General features: G+C 38.5%; 1 protein-coding gene and 1 pseudogene across 1 annotated transcript; both read right to left on the bottom strand.

The window, feature by feature from the left end:
- Window positions 1-2,687: 2,687 nt before the first annotated feature.
- Window positions 2,688-3,616, bottom strand: LOC130861212 (olfactory receptor 51B2-like; annotated as a pseudogene).
- Window positions 3,617-7,443: 3,827 nt separating this feature from the next.
- LOC130861210 (olfactory receptor 51B5-like) lies at window positions 7,444-8,382 on the bottom strand. Its single transcript, XM_057749831.1, has one exon. It carries the CDS (start codon window positions 8,380-8,382, stop codon window positions 7,444-7,446), a length of 939 nt encoding a protein of 312 aa, XP_057605814.1.
- Between the last annotated feature and the right edge of the window lie 6,478 nt (window positions 8,383-14,860).

The following is a 14,860-nucleotide window of genomic DNA, read 5'->3' as shown; positions in this document are numbered from 1 at the left end:
AGAACAGGGAAGCAGATACAGGGAATGGACTGGAGAACTCGAGGTATGGGAGGGGGCGGGGGGTGAAGGGGAAACTGAGAAGAAGCAGGAGAGTAGTACAGACATATATATACTACCAACTGTAAAATAGTCAGTGGGAAGTTGTTGTATAACAAAGGGAGTCCAACTCGAGGATGGAAGATGCCTTAGAGGACTGGGGCAGGGAGGGTGGGGGGGAATCGAGGGGGGGCGTCAAGGAAGGGAGGGAATATGGGGATATGTGTATAAAAACAGTTGATTGAACCTGGTGTACCCCCCAAAAAAATAAAATAAAATAATAAAAAAAAAAAAAAAAACCAGAAAAATCCATAGGATACTTACATGAAAGTCTCTAAAGAACAATAAAATTCATCCAGGATGTAAAATTATATGAAGACAAGAAGGCATCAAAAATAAAAGCGTCATTGGACTGGAGACCATATGAGAAAGCTATGTTGGGAGAAACTGAGGGAGAAATCTTGATAATCATTTTCATATTTTGAAAATAACCATTTTCAATGGTTATTTAACACTTCTTATAATATTATTCTTAACAGCTATGTATTTCATCATATGAAAGAATCATATATTTAATAATTTTCTACTGGCTGAATGTTTTTCCTTCCTAACAATTTTGAAAGGTCACACTTTTCAGATTTGTCTTTGCCAGGGATAATGATATTCCTGTAATTAATAAAACACATGAGTGCCAATAGCAATATGCATTTTCTCAAATCCTCAGAGAAAAACTCTTACAAAGTGCATTTTGTTGTTCTTAATTGATGGATGAGTTTACTGAAACTCAGAGAGTAAATGACTTCTTGAAGATCCCAAAGGTAAGTTCATGAGACAAGAGTAGAGGTGTTTTTCTTCAAAAGTCGCATTCTGTCTTCCATACTGTGCCAATTTTTTTTAAATTTTGTGTCCTCTAACTAATTTGACATAAATAGATGTACCCTATATATATAGAATAGTTTGTAAAATAATATAATTTTATGTATAATAAGGTGGTATTTTAATTAGAATTGATTGATAACCACATTTATATAATCTCTTCTTACATTTATTAGATGCTTTTGCTTATATATTTTGATGATATATGAAAATAAATATCATGACTTTTGCATCTTCTTTAAATAAATATGGATTTACCTTGTCTATTTCATTGTTTCTCTTAGAATTTGTTTCCCGGTACTTCCCTATCACAGACACTTACTATGTTTGACTTATGTCATGTTGCCTTACAATTTTTTAAATGTATCTTTTTTCCTGGTTTTAAGTTCTTGTTATATATTCTTTAAAAAAAAAAATAAACTGAATTACAAATATCAATTTTTCTATTCATTCCTTTCTCTCACAACATCAATAGGAAAAAACGATTGAAATGAGGGGGAACAGCTAAGAGAATTAAGAATGAGAAAAAACTGATGAAAGATTTAAGTCAATGGTTTTCAAAGTTTATTTTGTGAATAACAATTTTCAGTGGAGAAATAAATTTAATTATAAGAAAATCACTGCAAGAACCTTGGTAACATGGGGGCATGCATAATCTTTTCAAAAAAAAAAAAGAAAAAGCCATGGACTAATTGTTATTGAACATATATTGACATTTCATTTTCCAACATATTTTTCTGTAACTTTGCTTAGTATGTATCATTTTACCTAACCCTCCTTACCCCTTGATGCAAGAATAAAATATAGGTTCTATTCCTATGCTGCTGAGGTACACATTCTGGTCATTTTGAACTTTAAAAGGAATAAAATGCATGGAAAACCTTAAGTGAACTTTCCTTAAATATCTTATGTGTTTAAAATATCTCATATGTTACAAAATTTACAATATTTCCTGGAGGTAGTTCATTACCAACCCCCAATTCAGGAAAATAAAAAAAAAAGACAAAATATTGCCTCTGCAAACATATTATTAGAATGCCTCCATGACTAGTATCAGTTTTTCATTAAGCACATATTATAGAGGTTATGAGTTGCAGAACATGGAACAAAAACTCAGGTGTGTAAGAAATGGAAATTTATTATAGGTGACTTGGTGTCCTCAACCCATTAGGTGGAAGACACCAGATATCATCAACTCAGAATCTTTTCACAAATCCTTGGTGGGCATCTAGCTATGCTGGCATCTGCTGGAATCCAAGTTCTTGTTTGATTTTTGGTTGTTTTGGTCTGAATATCTTACTCTCATCCACTTCTGACCCTCTCTAGTGCCACGCAATACCAATGGGGTTGTCTAAGACCATTCATCACCTCTGACACTGTCAGGCATAGAGAAAAATTTTAAACTGTTTAAACTCTGTTCCACAGAATGCAGAGCAACTGTATCAAGCTATCTCATTCTCCTCTTTTCTTTATAGACTCTGCATACATCTCAGGTATCACTGACTTCAGATATCCATTAAGTCAACAGATTCTGCCAGAGTAGAAAATGACAGAATAAAGCAAAAATCTGCCAAGCAAAGCAACAGAACTAAGGTCAATGTCACTGGGGATATAACAGGAACAAGGGACCAAGAATCAGAGCAATGGCTCTGTGTCTTTTAAATGACAAAAATTCCAATCCTTTTGATTCTGAGCCACACTGTCATTACATAGTCCATTCTGCCAAGAAATCCATCCCACAATGGGGAGAACCCCCAAAGCAAATTAGACTATGCTCAAAGTCTATGGAAAGAGAAAATGCGATTCATACCATTCTGTATCTGTTTGGTCTGAATACTATAGATTACTGGATTCATAAGTGGGGGGAAGAGGAAATAGACATAGCTCATGATAATATGAACTATATGTGGTATATACTTCCCAAATCGATGAACGAGGGTCAGCCCAGTCACAGTGATATAGAAAACCAGAACACAGCTAATATGGGAGACACAAGTATTTAGAGTTTTAGCCCACTCTACCCGAAGTGATTCCCATCACAATCTTAAGAATTAAGATATAGGAGATAAGGATAAGCACAGAGTCCAAGAAACCAGTTAATGAGACCAGGGCTATTGGATAGTCTATTGAAGGTGATGTCAGCACAGGCCAGTTTGATCACATCTTGGTGCAGGCAGAAGGCATGGGAGAGGACATGGGATCTGCAGTAAGGAAATCCAGAGATGGTGATGATTGTGGGCATAATAAGGATAAATCCTCTCATTAGAACCCCTAGACCTATCTTCACCACTTTAGCATTGGTGAGAATGGAGGTGTATCTCAGGGGATTGCGGATGGCAATAAAACGATCGTAGGCCATGACAAGCAAGACCCCAGACTCCACAATAGAGAGGGAATGGATTAGATAGGCCTGGAAGTAGCAGGCTCCATGGCTGATCTCCCTGTGATCCAGCCACAGAACACAAAGCACAGTGGGCATCGTTGTGAAAGTCACTCCAAGGTCTGTGGCTGCCAATAAAGCCAGAAAGTAGTACATAGGCTCGTGAAGAGTGTGGTCTTCTCTGATAAGGAAGAGGAGGGTGCCATTGCCGAGGAGTATGGAGACATAGCTGACAAAGAAGGAGACGGAAATCCAAGGATGAAATATCTCCAGACCTGGGAAGCCAGTCAGTAGAAAAGGGGCAGCACTTATGTTGGACCACATGGTGGGTCCCTGAGAAGAAAAAGTTAAAGCTTTCTCTAAGTTAGCCCTGTTCAGTATAAATGTAGTTTGAGCCACATATGTGATTTTAAATTCTCTAACATCCCTGTCAAAAAGAGTAAACTAAAGAACCAGAAAAAAAAATTAATAACATAATTTAATCTGCTATATCTAAAGTATTATCATTTCAAAATGTAACCAGTATAAAAATTGTGCATGAGATATTTTATATTTCACTGCACTAATTTTTCGAATAGAGAATATAGTTTGCATTTAAAAAATTCCTAACTCAAGCTAACAATAGGCTACACTATTGGACAGCACACTTCTAGACCATAAAATTGCCATATCATTTGAAAAATAAGAAATCACAGTATCTGTTTAGAATTTTGCCCAAATTGTATTTTTCTTTCATAAATTTCTCACCCCAGTTCTCTAATTCTAATATTTTCTAACAGCTCATTATCTTGGTCAGAATCTTCTGCTTACCTGAATGTCTGACCCCATCTCACCTGAAATCCAAGACCTTCAGTTGATTTCTAGTTTTGTCGTCTAGTTTCCTCTTCTCTCTATTGATAGCATATTTTATATTGGAGGAAAGAAGTCAGTGCTACCATTTTGGATCCAACATTTATATTATGTGTTCACCAATTCAACAAATAGGAATTGGTGGTACCTACATAAATGAAGAACCGGACTGAGTGTTAAGGATGCAAAACTCATGATCTTGTGAGTAACAAAAATAAGCTTTCTTTGGGTTATGCCATCTTTACTTGAACTGCCCCTCCAGCTCCAAATTTTCCCCAGTGAATATGAATGACCAGTATGACTTTGTCTTTCCCAAAGGAGCTCTTATCTAATGATCATTTCCAAGCCTTAATGGAACAACTGTTAAGAATAGGCATTGAGGTAAGAATACACACACAGTTTTGTCCTATAACTGAGATTTACTTATATGGCTGAAGGCAAAAGGCACAGAGAAGAAGAAAGAGTAGAAAGGTAACAAGAAGATATGAGAGAAAGAAAACTGAACACAGAGAACAGCACCAAGAGGAGGGTGAGATGTAATATAGAGAATATGTCATGATGACCCCATCCTGTACATTCATTCAACATATATCTCTCTTTCCCTTCCTGCCTCTTTCAAAGACTATAGCATTGTAGGAAAAATGTCTCAATAGTGCTGGGCTAACAGGAAAGTCTAGGTGGTAACCTGAATCACTTGATTATTCATATAAGCATCCATGACCAAAAAAAAAAAAAAAAAAATCACTGCTTATCTCTGAAAGTCGGTATTTTCCAGGGAGTTGAAATTTTCTGTTGCAATCTATTACACTGGACAGAATCCATAAAGGCAAATAGCTTTCCTCAGTGTTTTATTTACCTTCTTGCAACATGTGCTTGAAGGAAGAGCAGTCCAAGAAACCAGTCAGCTATATTTTCCTCTCTATTATCTCCATTCCATTCTCCCAGGGTAATCAGAGCCTTACCTGAGGCATCAGGAATTAAGGGCAAAGGTAATTGCTGGGTCTTGATATAGATCCTGGTGCAAACATTGTTTTTGATGACTGCTGACAGGATTAACTGGTAAAGTTATTTGTATAGAAAAAATGGTTCCCCAGGGTCCTTCTGGCTGTATACAATTAGGCTTCTGAGATATCTTTCCCTAGCTTCCTCTAGGGAAAGAGGTAGGCCCCCAGAGCTGAGTCTTATAACTCCACATTTTTATTGCAGACAGAAAGAAGAATTATAACTGCATCAAGCAGATGGAAATCATGCTGTCAAATCACCGCTGTCCTTTCTGATCCCCTCCTCAGCAGAGAAGATACCATCAAAACTATAGTTTACATTGTAATTCCTAAATCTTGGAGCAAGCAAGGTCACTAAACTTAGATGAAGCTTGAAAATTCCCTGATACTTACCTTTCCTTGGTTTCAAATGAGATCATTCACTACAGTACTGGACATATGCATTCTTGAAGTAATACTTTCTCACAAATGAGTGCAGATGCTGATAAATTTCTTCAAGCAGTAAGCTTTTAATCTGTCTCTTGATCATACCCAGAGGTCATTGTTCCTGCCTCTGGAACAATTAAAAGCAAGTGAAAAAAAAAAGATCTTCTTTTATTTTAAGCATCAAATAGTAAGATGAAGTAATGGACATGCTGAAGGTATTCTTTCTATCCTCAACTTCCTCTGATGGCTTGTACTTGAGTAGAAAGGACTAAACTCACGTTCTGGCAGAGATAAGGATCTGAGGGTCTTTACTGTTTTGTCACAGCCTTGCCCCCTAAATTTATCCTGGAACCTAGCCCAACTGCTAGACTTTAAAATGAGGATAAGCACAATGTGATCAAACATGTCAGTCACATTCTAGCTTCTGACATTTCAGATTCAATTAAGTTCTTCCTGAACTCTCTCCTCTGCTCAAAAGTCCTTCTGAAACTCAGTAGGATTTGGGAAGCCATGATTAGGAGTCAGTCTCTGGGAATGACCCGAGTCTGAATGTCATTGCATCTGAAAACTCTTTGTACTGAGTATAAATTTAGGGATACCTTGATTTCGGGGAGCCATATTTTGAACTCAAAATGAGGTGGAAGTAGTGAGCACCTAAAATAATCCATGTTATTGCAAGCTGCTCCCCCACCCCATTTCAACAGACAGTACATTTACCCTCTTGTTTACATAGCTCTCCTCCCCTTTATGTATAACACCATTCCTGGCACCAAAGACACCAATAACATCTTTGGTAGTTCCATCTCCTGACTCACCTAGTTTTTCTCTCTGCTTTGATTGAGATGTAATGAAGGCACGGTATCTACCCTTTGAGGATATTTTGACTTAGTCAAAAGTCCCCGTCCAATTCATCAGAAAATTTCAGCCAACTACGAATACATGGGATACAGGTACAGAAAGCAACAATCCCCGCCCCTGCCCCCCCCCCCCCGCCCCTGCAAAAGTGTGGAAACCTATTTCTTCAGTCCCTCAGGCCTTGCTCGTAGCAAATGGAGGGAGAGGGAACTATGTTTTTCACTCAGACAGACTAGTTACCCACTGGTAGATGCTCTGGAGATGGGCTCAAAATCAGAGCTAAAGGTCAGGGTAATAGGATAAGAATGAGGACAAAGATGAGATGAGGTGCGGACTATGTCTAGATTCTCTCATTTATCCACAGTCCCTCTAACTACAATGTTTTTCCTAAGTAGGTACTGCCTTGGTAAATAAATATAAATTTATGATTCTTGAGACAAAGTCATGATCATTTAATGGAGAGGGTAGAAACCCATGAGATAGTTGGGATAATTCATGATTACAACATTTTTCAAGGAAGAATTCATACTTCTTTTTAGGAAAATTCCTGTGTCAGTGACCAAACACATAGGTTTCCATAGCTTGTGTGGATATTTGTGGGGGAATTCATGAGAGTTAGAGATTGGATTGGATATAAATAGATCAAACTTTATCCATTTCACCCAAAATGACTTATAATTTTTATCTGTACAACTCTGTTCCTATCTGCCGTGTTTCAAACGCCAAATAAAAATATTTTAGTTACATTATAGACACACCCCTAAACACCTAAAACATTGTTGTTGCAAGAATTGAGTGTCAAGCAGCCATAGATACTTAGTATACAGAATTTATTTTTTAATTGCACAAATTAGACCAAAGACCTGGGCTTAAGGAGATACCTTGGGCGATTTGTAGCTCTACTTTGACAATTATTTTACCAAGAGATCTGATCATGGGTGGTTGATATGAAACTTCTTTGCTCCCCTGTCAAACACCAGAGTTCTTACATTCTTTGTGAGGGTCTGTGACAATCAGAGATCAGGCTCCAACTCTATGGGTAGTAAAAAGGCGAAGAATGCCACTTTGGATTTGCTTGGTCTTGGCACTGTAGATTATTGGGTTCATGAATGGAGGAAACAGAAAATAAACATAACTCATAACAAGGTGGACAACACGTGGAACCTGCTTCCCAAACCGATGAATCAGAGACAATCCAATCACTGTGACATAGAAAACCAGGACACAGCAGATATGGGACACACAGGTGTTGAGCGCCTTGACCCTCTCTTCTCTGGAGGCAATGTTCAGGACACTCTTGAGTATCAACACATAGGAGATGAGAATAATCAGTGAATCCAGCACAAATATAAGAACTACAAGCACCACTGGATACAGTCGATTGAAGCTGGTATCAGCACAGGCCAATTTGATGACATCCTGGTGAAGGCAGAATGCATGGGAAAGGGCGTGGGAATGGCAATAGGGAAAAAAATAGAGGGGTAAGATTGGGGGGACAACAGATACAAATCCCCTCATCAGAACTCCCAACCCAATCTTCACCACTCGAGCATTGGTGAGTATAGAGGTGTATCTAAGGGGGTTGCGGATGGCAATAAAACGATCATAGGCCATGGCAAGCAAAACCCCAGACTCTACAAAGGAGAGTGAGTGTATAAAGTAGGCTTGAGAAAAGCAGGCTACGTTTCCAATCTCCCTGTGACCCAGCCAGAGGACTCCCAGCACCAAGGGCATTGTAGTCAAGGTCAGCCCCAGGTCTGTGGCTGCCAGCATGGCCAAAAAGTAGTACATAGGCTCGTGAAGACTGTGATCTTCCTTAATAAGAAGGAGGAGAGTACCATTGCCTAAAAGAACAGAGAGGTAGACGAAAAAGAAAGGTGTGGAAATCCAGGAGTGAGCGGCCTCCGAGTCTGGAAAACCAGTCAAGAGAAAGGAATTGAAGCTGCTGTTGGGCCACATGTGGGGTTTATCCAGAAGAAATGTTCTTTCTTTCTCAGTTCTTACCACAGAAATGCAGCTCTACTTTCAAGGAATCACTCCAAATATATCATCTCAGAATTCTTAAAAGTAAGAATGACATCAATATAAGCCATTGTTTATGAAAACATATGTTAGGACAACCTGTATTTTTTGAGTTCTTAACTGCATATTCCAGGGACCATCCCCTACGTACGTAATCAAATCCTTGAAACCTCATCTGGTCCTCTGCATGTCCACAAGCTCCCCAGTGAATTTTTGATGCCCACTGCAGCTTAGAAACCATTTCCATCAACTACGCTGACTTCACAGAAGAGTCTATCCTTGAGGGATTTCAAGGAACCCAACTCATTCCAATCCACTACCTGAAACTTGTCTTCACAGTAGTGATTCCTAACCCACGTTATCCTGCACGTGTGTAATTTCTCAATAAAAGTCTCAGGAGTCTAAGAGAAAAAAGTGTAAGAAGAGAAGCAGTTACTAAGGAGCAGGTAGATGTGAAGAAGAGACACTTTGCCTCCCATTCCATGGATTAGTGTTGGGAAAACAACAGTATTTACCTTAAGTGTTTATCAGCCTCACCCAGACGTTATAGAACTACTCACTACTCACTGCAATGGCCCAAACTAGCTCACATTTAGGTGATCATAGACCTTCAGGCTGGAATAGATGCTTAGGCCAGCCAAGGACTTCACTCACGATAGAGTTTCTCCTTCCATTCGAAAATTTTATCTTTTCTTTTTTCCACGTAGCCTCTTTCTCTTTCCCCATTATTTTTTGTCAGCCCTTTAAAATAACTCCCCAGGACCTTATTTCTCTCCTCTCAAGTTCCCCAATCCTATTTAAAAAATATATATATATCTTCTTGATCATCTTCCTTTTATATCCAGTCATAGACTTCTGAATATGGCTCACCCAATATTAAACAAGGGCTCATTGTTGCTTAAACAGAGCATTGTCTGCTAATGGAGGAAGATGTATGTCCTTTAAGATGGCTTTAACATCTCTTCTGCCACTGGACTATGGGCTTCTTATTTTATTTGCTTTGCTCAACACCTAGCAAAGCACCTAACATTGGGTAAATACACACACACACACACACACACACACAGCTCTCTCTCTCTCTGTCTATCTCTTTCTTTCCCCCAACAATTTGTTAGTCTCTCTCTCTCTCTCTATCTCATGCATACATCAATCATACATATATATGTATAGATTCATATATCTATGAACATATGTAAATGCATGCATGTACATGTATACACATATACTTATACATTATACATATATATATTAATTCACCCAATAGTTTTTGAACATCCAATATATGATAGGCATGACATATATGGAAATAAATGGTAATAAGACAAAGTCCCGATCTTATAAACAAAAAATTAAGTTTAAGTGAGAAAATTTTAGATACATGTAAGTGCAATTTTAGAATAAAACAGTACCATTCAATAGGTTGATTGGAATGGTATTGCATCCAGGTTAGTCTAGTAGTTAGGGTGACTAGAGACTGCATCTCTGAGAATGTGACATTGAGCTGAGACCTGAATAACAAGGAAGAGCTGACCATATGAAGATCTAGAGGAAGATTGTTCCATTGAGAGAGAAAAATTAGCATGCCTGGAGCTTGGTGAGCAAACAGAAGATAGATAAAAGGTAATATCAGAGACCTAGGCAGTGGTCCAGTTTCTTAGCGCCTTAAAAATAATAATAGGAATTTTGTTTTAACTACAAAGGCAATGAGAAGATATTGAAGGGTTCTAAAAATCTCAGTGGAGGAGGAGACGATGACATATTCTGATTTGCATCTTAAATGATCATTTGGACTGCTATGTGAAGAATGGATAATCAGAAAGAAAAAAGGAAGAACGTTATTGAAATAATCCAATTAGGAGTAGTGATGACTTTGGTGAGGAGACCGGCAGTCGTAATGAAAAAAACTTAAACAGATAAGGATGCACTTTTGAGGTCGTACCAAGACGCTGATATGTTGGAAATGAGAATGAGGGAAAAATGAAATGAGACTGACTCTAGATTTCTAGCTTGAACGAATGGGAGACCGGTGAAGTTTTTTACTCAAGAGGGATAGTCTGAGGAAGGTATATATTTACTTGTGGGAAAAAGATCAAAAGTCATCAGCAAATATGACTGAATTTGAGCAAATGCATGTTCTACTTTTTTGCCTGTTACACACTAGAACAGTTTTTTTCAAGCGTTTTTTTTTCTTTCAAATTAAAAAAGATGTTCTCATTCAAACATGCTTTTTTGAAGTTATTTTGCCAGTGGAAGCCACCACCCTTAAGATGCTCCCAAAGAAAACTATCCTCTTGCTTTGTACCTCTACAGATGAGATCTAGCTGCAAGTTTCCAGCAGTGAAGAGGTGCCAGACAGCTGGGCATGAGGCTCTGACTCAGCTCTTTTGTCTTGACCCTGAAGAACGGAAAACTGACAGAATCACTTCTCATTCTCCCTACTCTGTCCCCAGGAGTGAGAGACAAACAACAATTTAGCGCTTATTGAAAATATAATAAATGATGTTTATTCTTCAGTCACTGGCTGCAAAGATAACCCCACAAGGCTGCTCCTCTTTTGTGTACTCAATACAGCTTCATTCCCTTTATTTCTCTTACCTGTATTCTTTAACCCAATATCTTACTGCAATTTTGTAAGAAACCCCTCTTGTAAAATATGTAGCACAAGCAGTGAATCACCACAGACAAAACTACACAAAGTGGAAGGGATCGATTCTATCTTGCCAATAACCTTCAAATCAGTTTCCTCTTCTCTATTTCCAAGAATTTCATGCAGATGCATATTGTGCTGTATGCCGCAGTAAATTCACGTCTTCAGCTGGGAGCTTCTCTTGGTTTATGAGAAGAAGGACCTTGAGGGAAGAGACAAAAGCTGAGGAAAGACCATAAGGAAGGGAAAGAGGGTCCAAGGATTGAGGATAGACCCAGGAAGAATTTATAGTTGCATGTCCCAAAATTTAGGTAACCTAATGCCATTCACAGCCATAACCCTTCTCTGTATCACTTAAAATCTGGTAGAATAAGAGGTACCTCTGTGTTCATAGCCTAGAAAGAAGAGGAGATGTATGGGAGGGTCAACCATATTTATACCACTGGGCATGGCAGGTCTTAAATACTCACGCCCACAGTTCTTCCCAAGTGTTGGACTAAGATCTGCGCACTCATTGAGAATTGTGAGCTACATAGATCCTTCCCTTCTTCCCCTTGTCTCTCTAGACAGCTTAGAGAGGGATCTCTTAGTTCCCTTTTTCTGCAACTCCTGGGTGTTTCCCTACATACATATATCATAGCTTGTTGTTAGGAACAAGGAGAAAGGTTTTTGAGTCCAGTCTGAAGACTCAGATTATGTGACTGTTTCTTAAAGCCTGCTAAGAGAGCCTACCAGGAAGATCATTAATAAAGAAAGCATCTCCCTAGAGTTCTTCCTTTTCCAGCCCATTGGGAGCTTAAGAAATATCTTCTCTAAACTAATCCCTCCTGTGAAGGAGATGGATCGCTTAATTAATCTCCCCAAGGTCTTAGAGCATTTTCTCCAAAGAAGATACGAAGCTAATACAGCCTCAGGTGGCAGCTTTTTGTGAAGAAGTCAGAAAGCTTGTCTTTATGGCCCCAGCAGACATTAGGATCACCTATGGGAGGCGATTTATCCTCCACATCTACTTTAAAAGTCAATTTTTTTCCCAGTTGTTCTCAGGAGGAAACTTAAGCATTTTCTTGGCCTGTCTTTTGAATGCTAGTTACATTTTCTGCTTGGTTTATCTGAAAGCTAGCTCTAGAGTGGAAAGTTGGATGGACTAATGTCCATATGTTAAATGCCAGGCAGCTTCTCACAGAACCTATGATGAACCCAGAATCTTCAGCCCTCACCATTTCTTTATTGTTTATCTTGCTAGAATTTTTCTCTTTTTCTTAGAACTACAGTGAACATAATTATAATACAGTATTTCAGCCAAGCACGCTTCATCACTTTAGTCCTAGGGATGATAATATTTGTTGTTTCCCCTTCAACTCTTCTTTATTTTATTTTTGGCTGTGCCACCCAACTTGTGGGATCTCAGTTCCCCGAACAGGGAGAGTCAGGGCCATGGCAGCGAAAGCCTGGAATCCTAAAACTATCGTGCATCTTACCAGTAGCAGAAAATAAATATATATTAACAGAAGAACAAATTTCCCATCCCTGAAGAAATGCTTTGGTTTTTATCATGCTTTGTTAGGATTAAAGTAACGTTTATTGCAAATCAGAGGCCCAGATGAATCCAGCTAGAATCATCAAGAATTTACTAGCTGTTATGGGCTAAATTGTGCCAACCCTCCAGCCCCACTTCCCCAAAAAATCATATATTAAAGTCCTACCCCTCCATACCTCAGAATGTGACTGTACTTGGAGAAACAACTTTAAGGAGGTGATTAAGTTAAAATGAGGCTGTTAGAATGGTCTGTAATCCAATCTCACTAGTGTCCTTATAAGAAGAGCAAATTGGGGCACACAGAAAGACACCAGTATATACAGGAGAAAAGAAAATGCAAAGGCACAAGGAGAAGATGGCCATCTACAAGCCAAGGGGAGAGGCTTCAGAAGAAACCAATATGGTTGCCACCTTGAACCTGAATTTTTAGCTTCCAGAACTGTGAAAAAATAAATGTCTGTTGTTTAACCCATGCAGACCCTGATACTTTGTTATGGTGGCCCTAGAAATCTAATACTCTAGCAATGTAAACATGAACAAGTTACATAACCTCTTTAATACTAAATGTATTAATATATTTAGGTATAAACTTAATTTTAAAATGTACAAGAGTAGATGCTAAAAATTACAAAATCATGATGAACAATGTCAAAGGAGAAAGACCTAAATAAATGGAGGGAGAACCCACATTCATGGATCAGAAGAATCAATATAGAAAGATGTCAATTTTTCTCAAATTGAGCTCTAGGTTTAATGCAATTTCCATCAAAATCCCAGCAGACTTTTTTAAAGACATAGACAAGCTTATTCTAAAATGCATATGCGAAAACAGATCTAAATAGTTAAAATAGTTTTAAAAAAGAATAAAATGGGAAGAATAACTCTATTCCAAGTTAAGGTTTGTTATATAGCTACAGTAATCAAGACTATATGGTACTGGTAGAAGGGTAGGCACATTTTTTTTAGAAACCTCCATAGTGGCTGTACCAATTTACATCCCACCAAAAGTACACAAGAGTTCCCTTTATTCCACATCCCTGCCAATGTCTGTTATCTCTTGTCTTTTTTCACATTAGACATTCCAAGAGGTGTGAGGTGATTTCTCACTGTAGTTTTGGTTTGTATTTCCCTGATGATTAGAGATGTTGAGCATCTTTGCATATACCTCTTGGCCATTTGTGCGTCTTCTTTGGAAAAATGTCTAGATTTTTAGATACGGAGCACAGATTAGTAGTTGCCAGAGGTTACGGATGAGATAAGGGTGGAAAGAAAGAAAGGTGGGCATGTCTATAAAGGTGTAATGTGCGTTAGCCTTGTGGGAATGGATCAGTTTTGTATCTTGACTGTGGTGGTACTTATATGAATCTACACATATGATAAAATTGCATAAAACTATACATATATATATATATACACACGAATGATTGTATGTAAAACTGTTGAAGTTTAAATAATCTCTGGGAATTCTCTGGTGGTCCAGTGGTTAGAACTCAGGGCTTTCACTGCCGTGGGCCCTGGTTTGATCCCTGATGGGGGAACTAATACCCAACAAGCTGCATGGGGAAGCCAAAAAGAAAAAAAAAAAAAACCTGTGGATCTACTAATGTCAATTTGTTGGTTTTGATATTTTAATATTTTATCATAGTTATGCAAGATGTTATCATTGGAGGAGTGAGATCAAGATGGCTGGTCTCACCTTCCTTCACAAACACATCAAAAATACGAGGGTGAGTCAAAAATTATCTGCACTCTGGCTGTAGAATTTATAGAAGTTTTAATATAATGGGAGTGTGGATGATTTTTGACTGACCCTCGTACAACTGCATATAAAACCATTCTCACTAAAATTACCTGGGGACTAGCAGGATGGCTCTTCTGCAAACAAGACTGTAAAGAACGATCCACACAGAGTCTGGTAGGATAGGAGGAGAAGCAATCTGGCTGGCACCCACAACCCTGGTGGGAGGACACAGAAGAGGAGGAGGATACCACAGGCTTGGGGATCCTCTCTGGGGTGCAAGGGGTTTGAGCCACATATTAGGAGCCCCAGCCCTGGAGTTTCACCCTGGGAAGATGAGCCTGTTTAGCTGGTTTGAAAACAAGTGGAGTTTACTGGAGGGCTGTAGAAAACCAAGGCTCCACTTTTTTTTGTTTTTCCCACAATAATTTTAGATGTACAGAAAGTTGCAAAAATAATACAGATAATTCCTGTCACCCCTCTCCCAACTTCT

Source organism: Hippopotamus amphibius, chromosome 9 (assembly GCF_030028045.1).
Source record: "Hippopotamus amphibius kiboko isolate mHipAmp2 chromosome 9, mHipAmp2.hap2, whole genome shotgun sequence".
Taxonomy (NCBI): domain Eukaryota; kingdom Metazoa; phylum Chordata; class Mammalia; order Artiodactyla; family Hippopotamidae; genus Hippopotamus; species Hippopotamus amphibius.
Note: the sequence above shows the minus strand (reverse complement) of the source record. Positions and strands in the feature narration are given on the sequence as shown.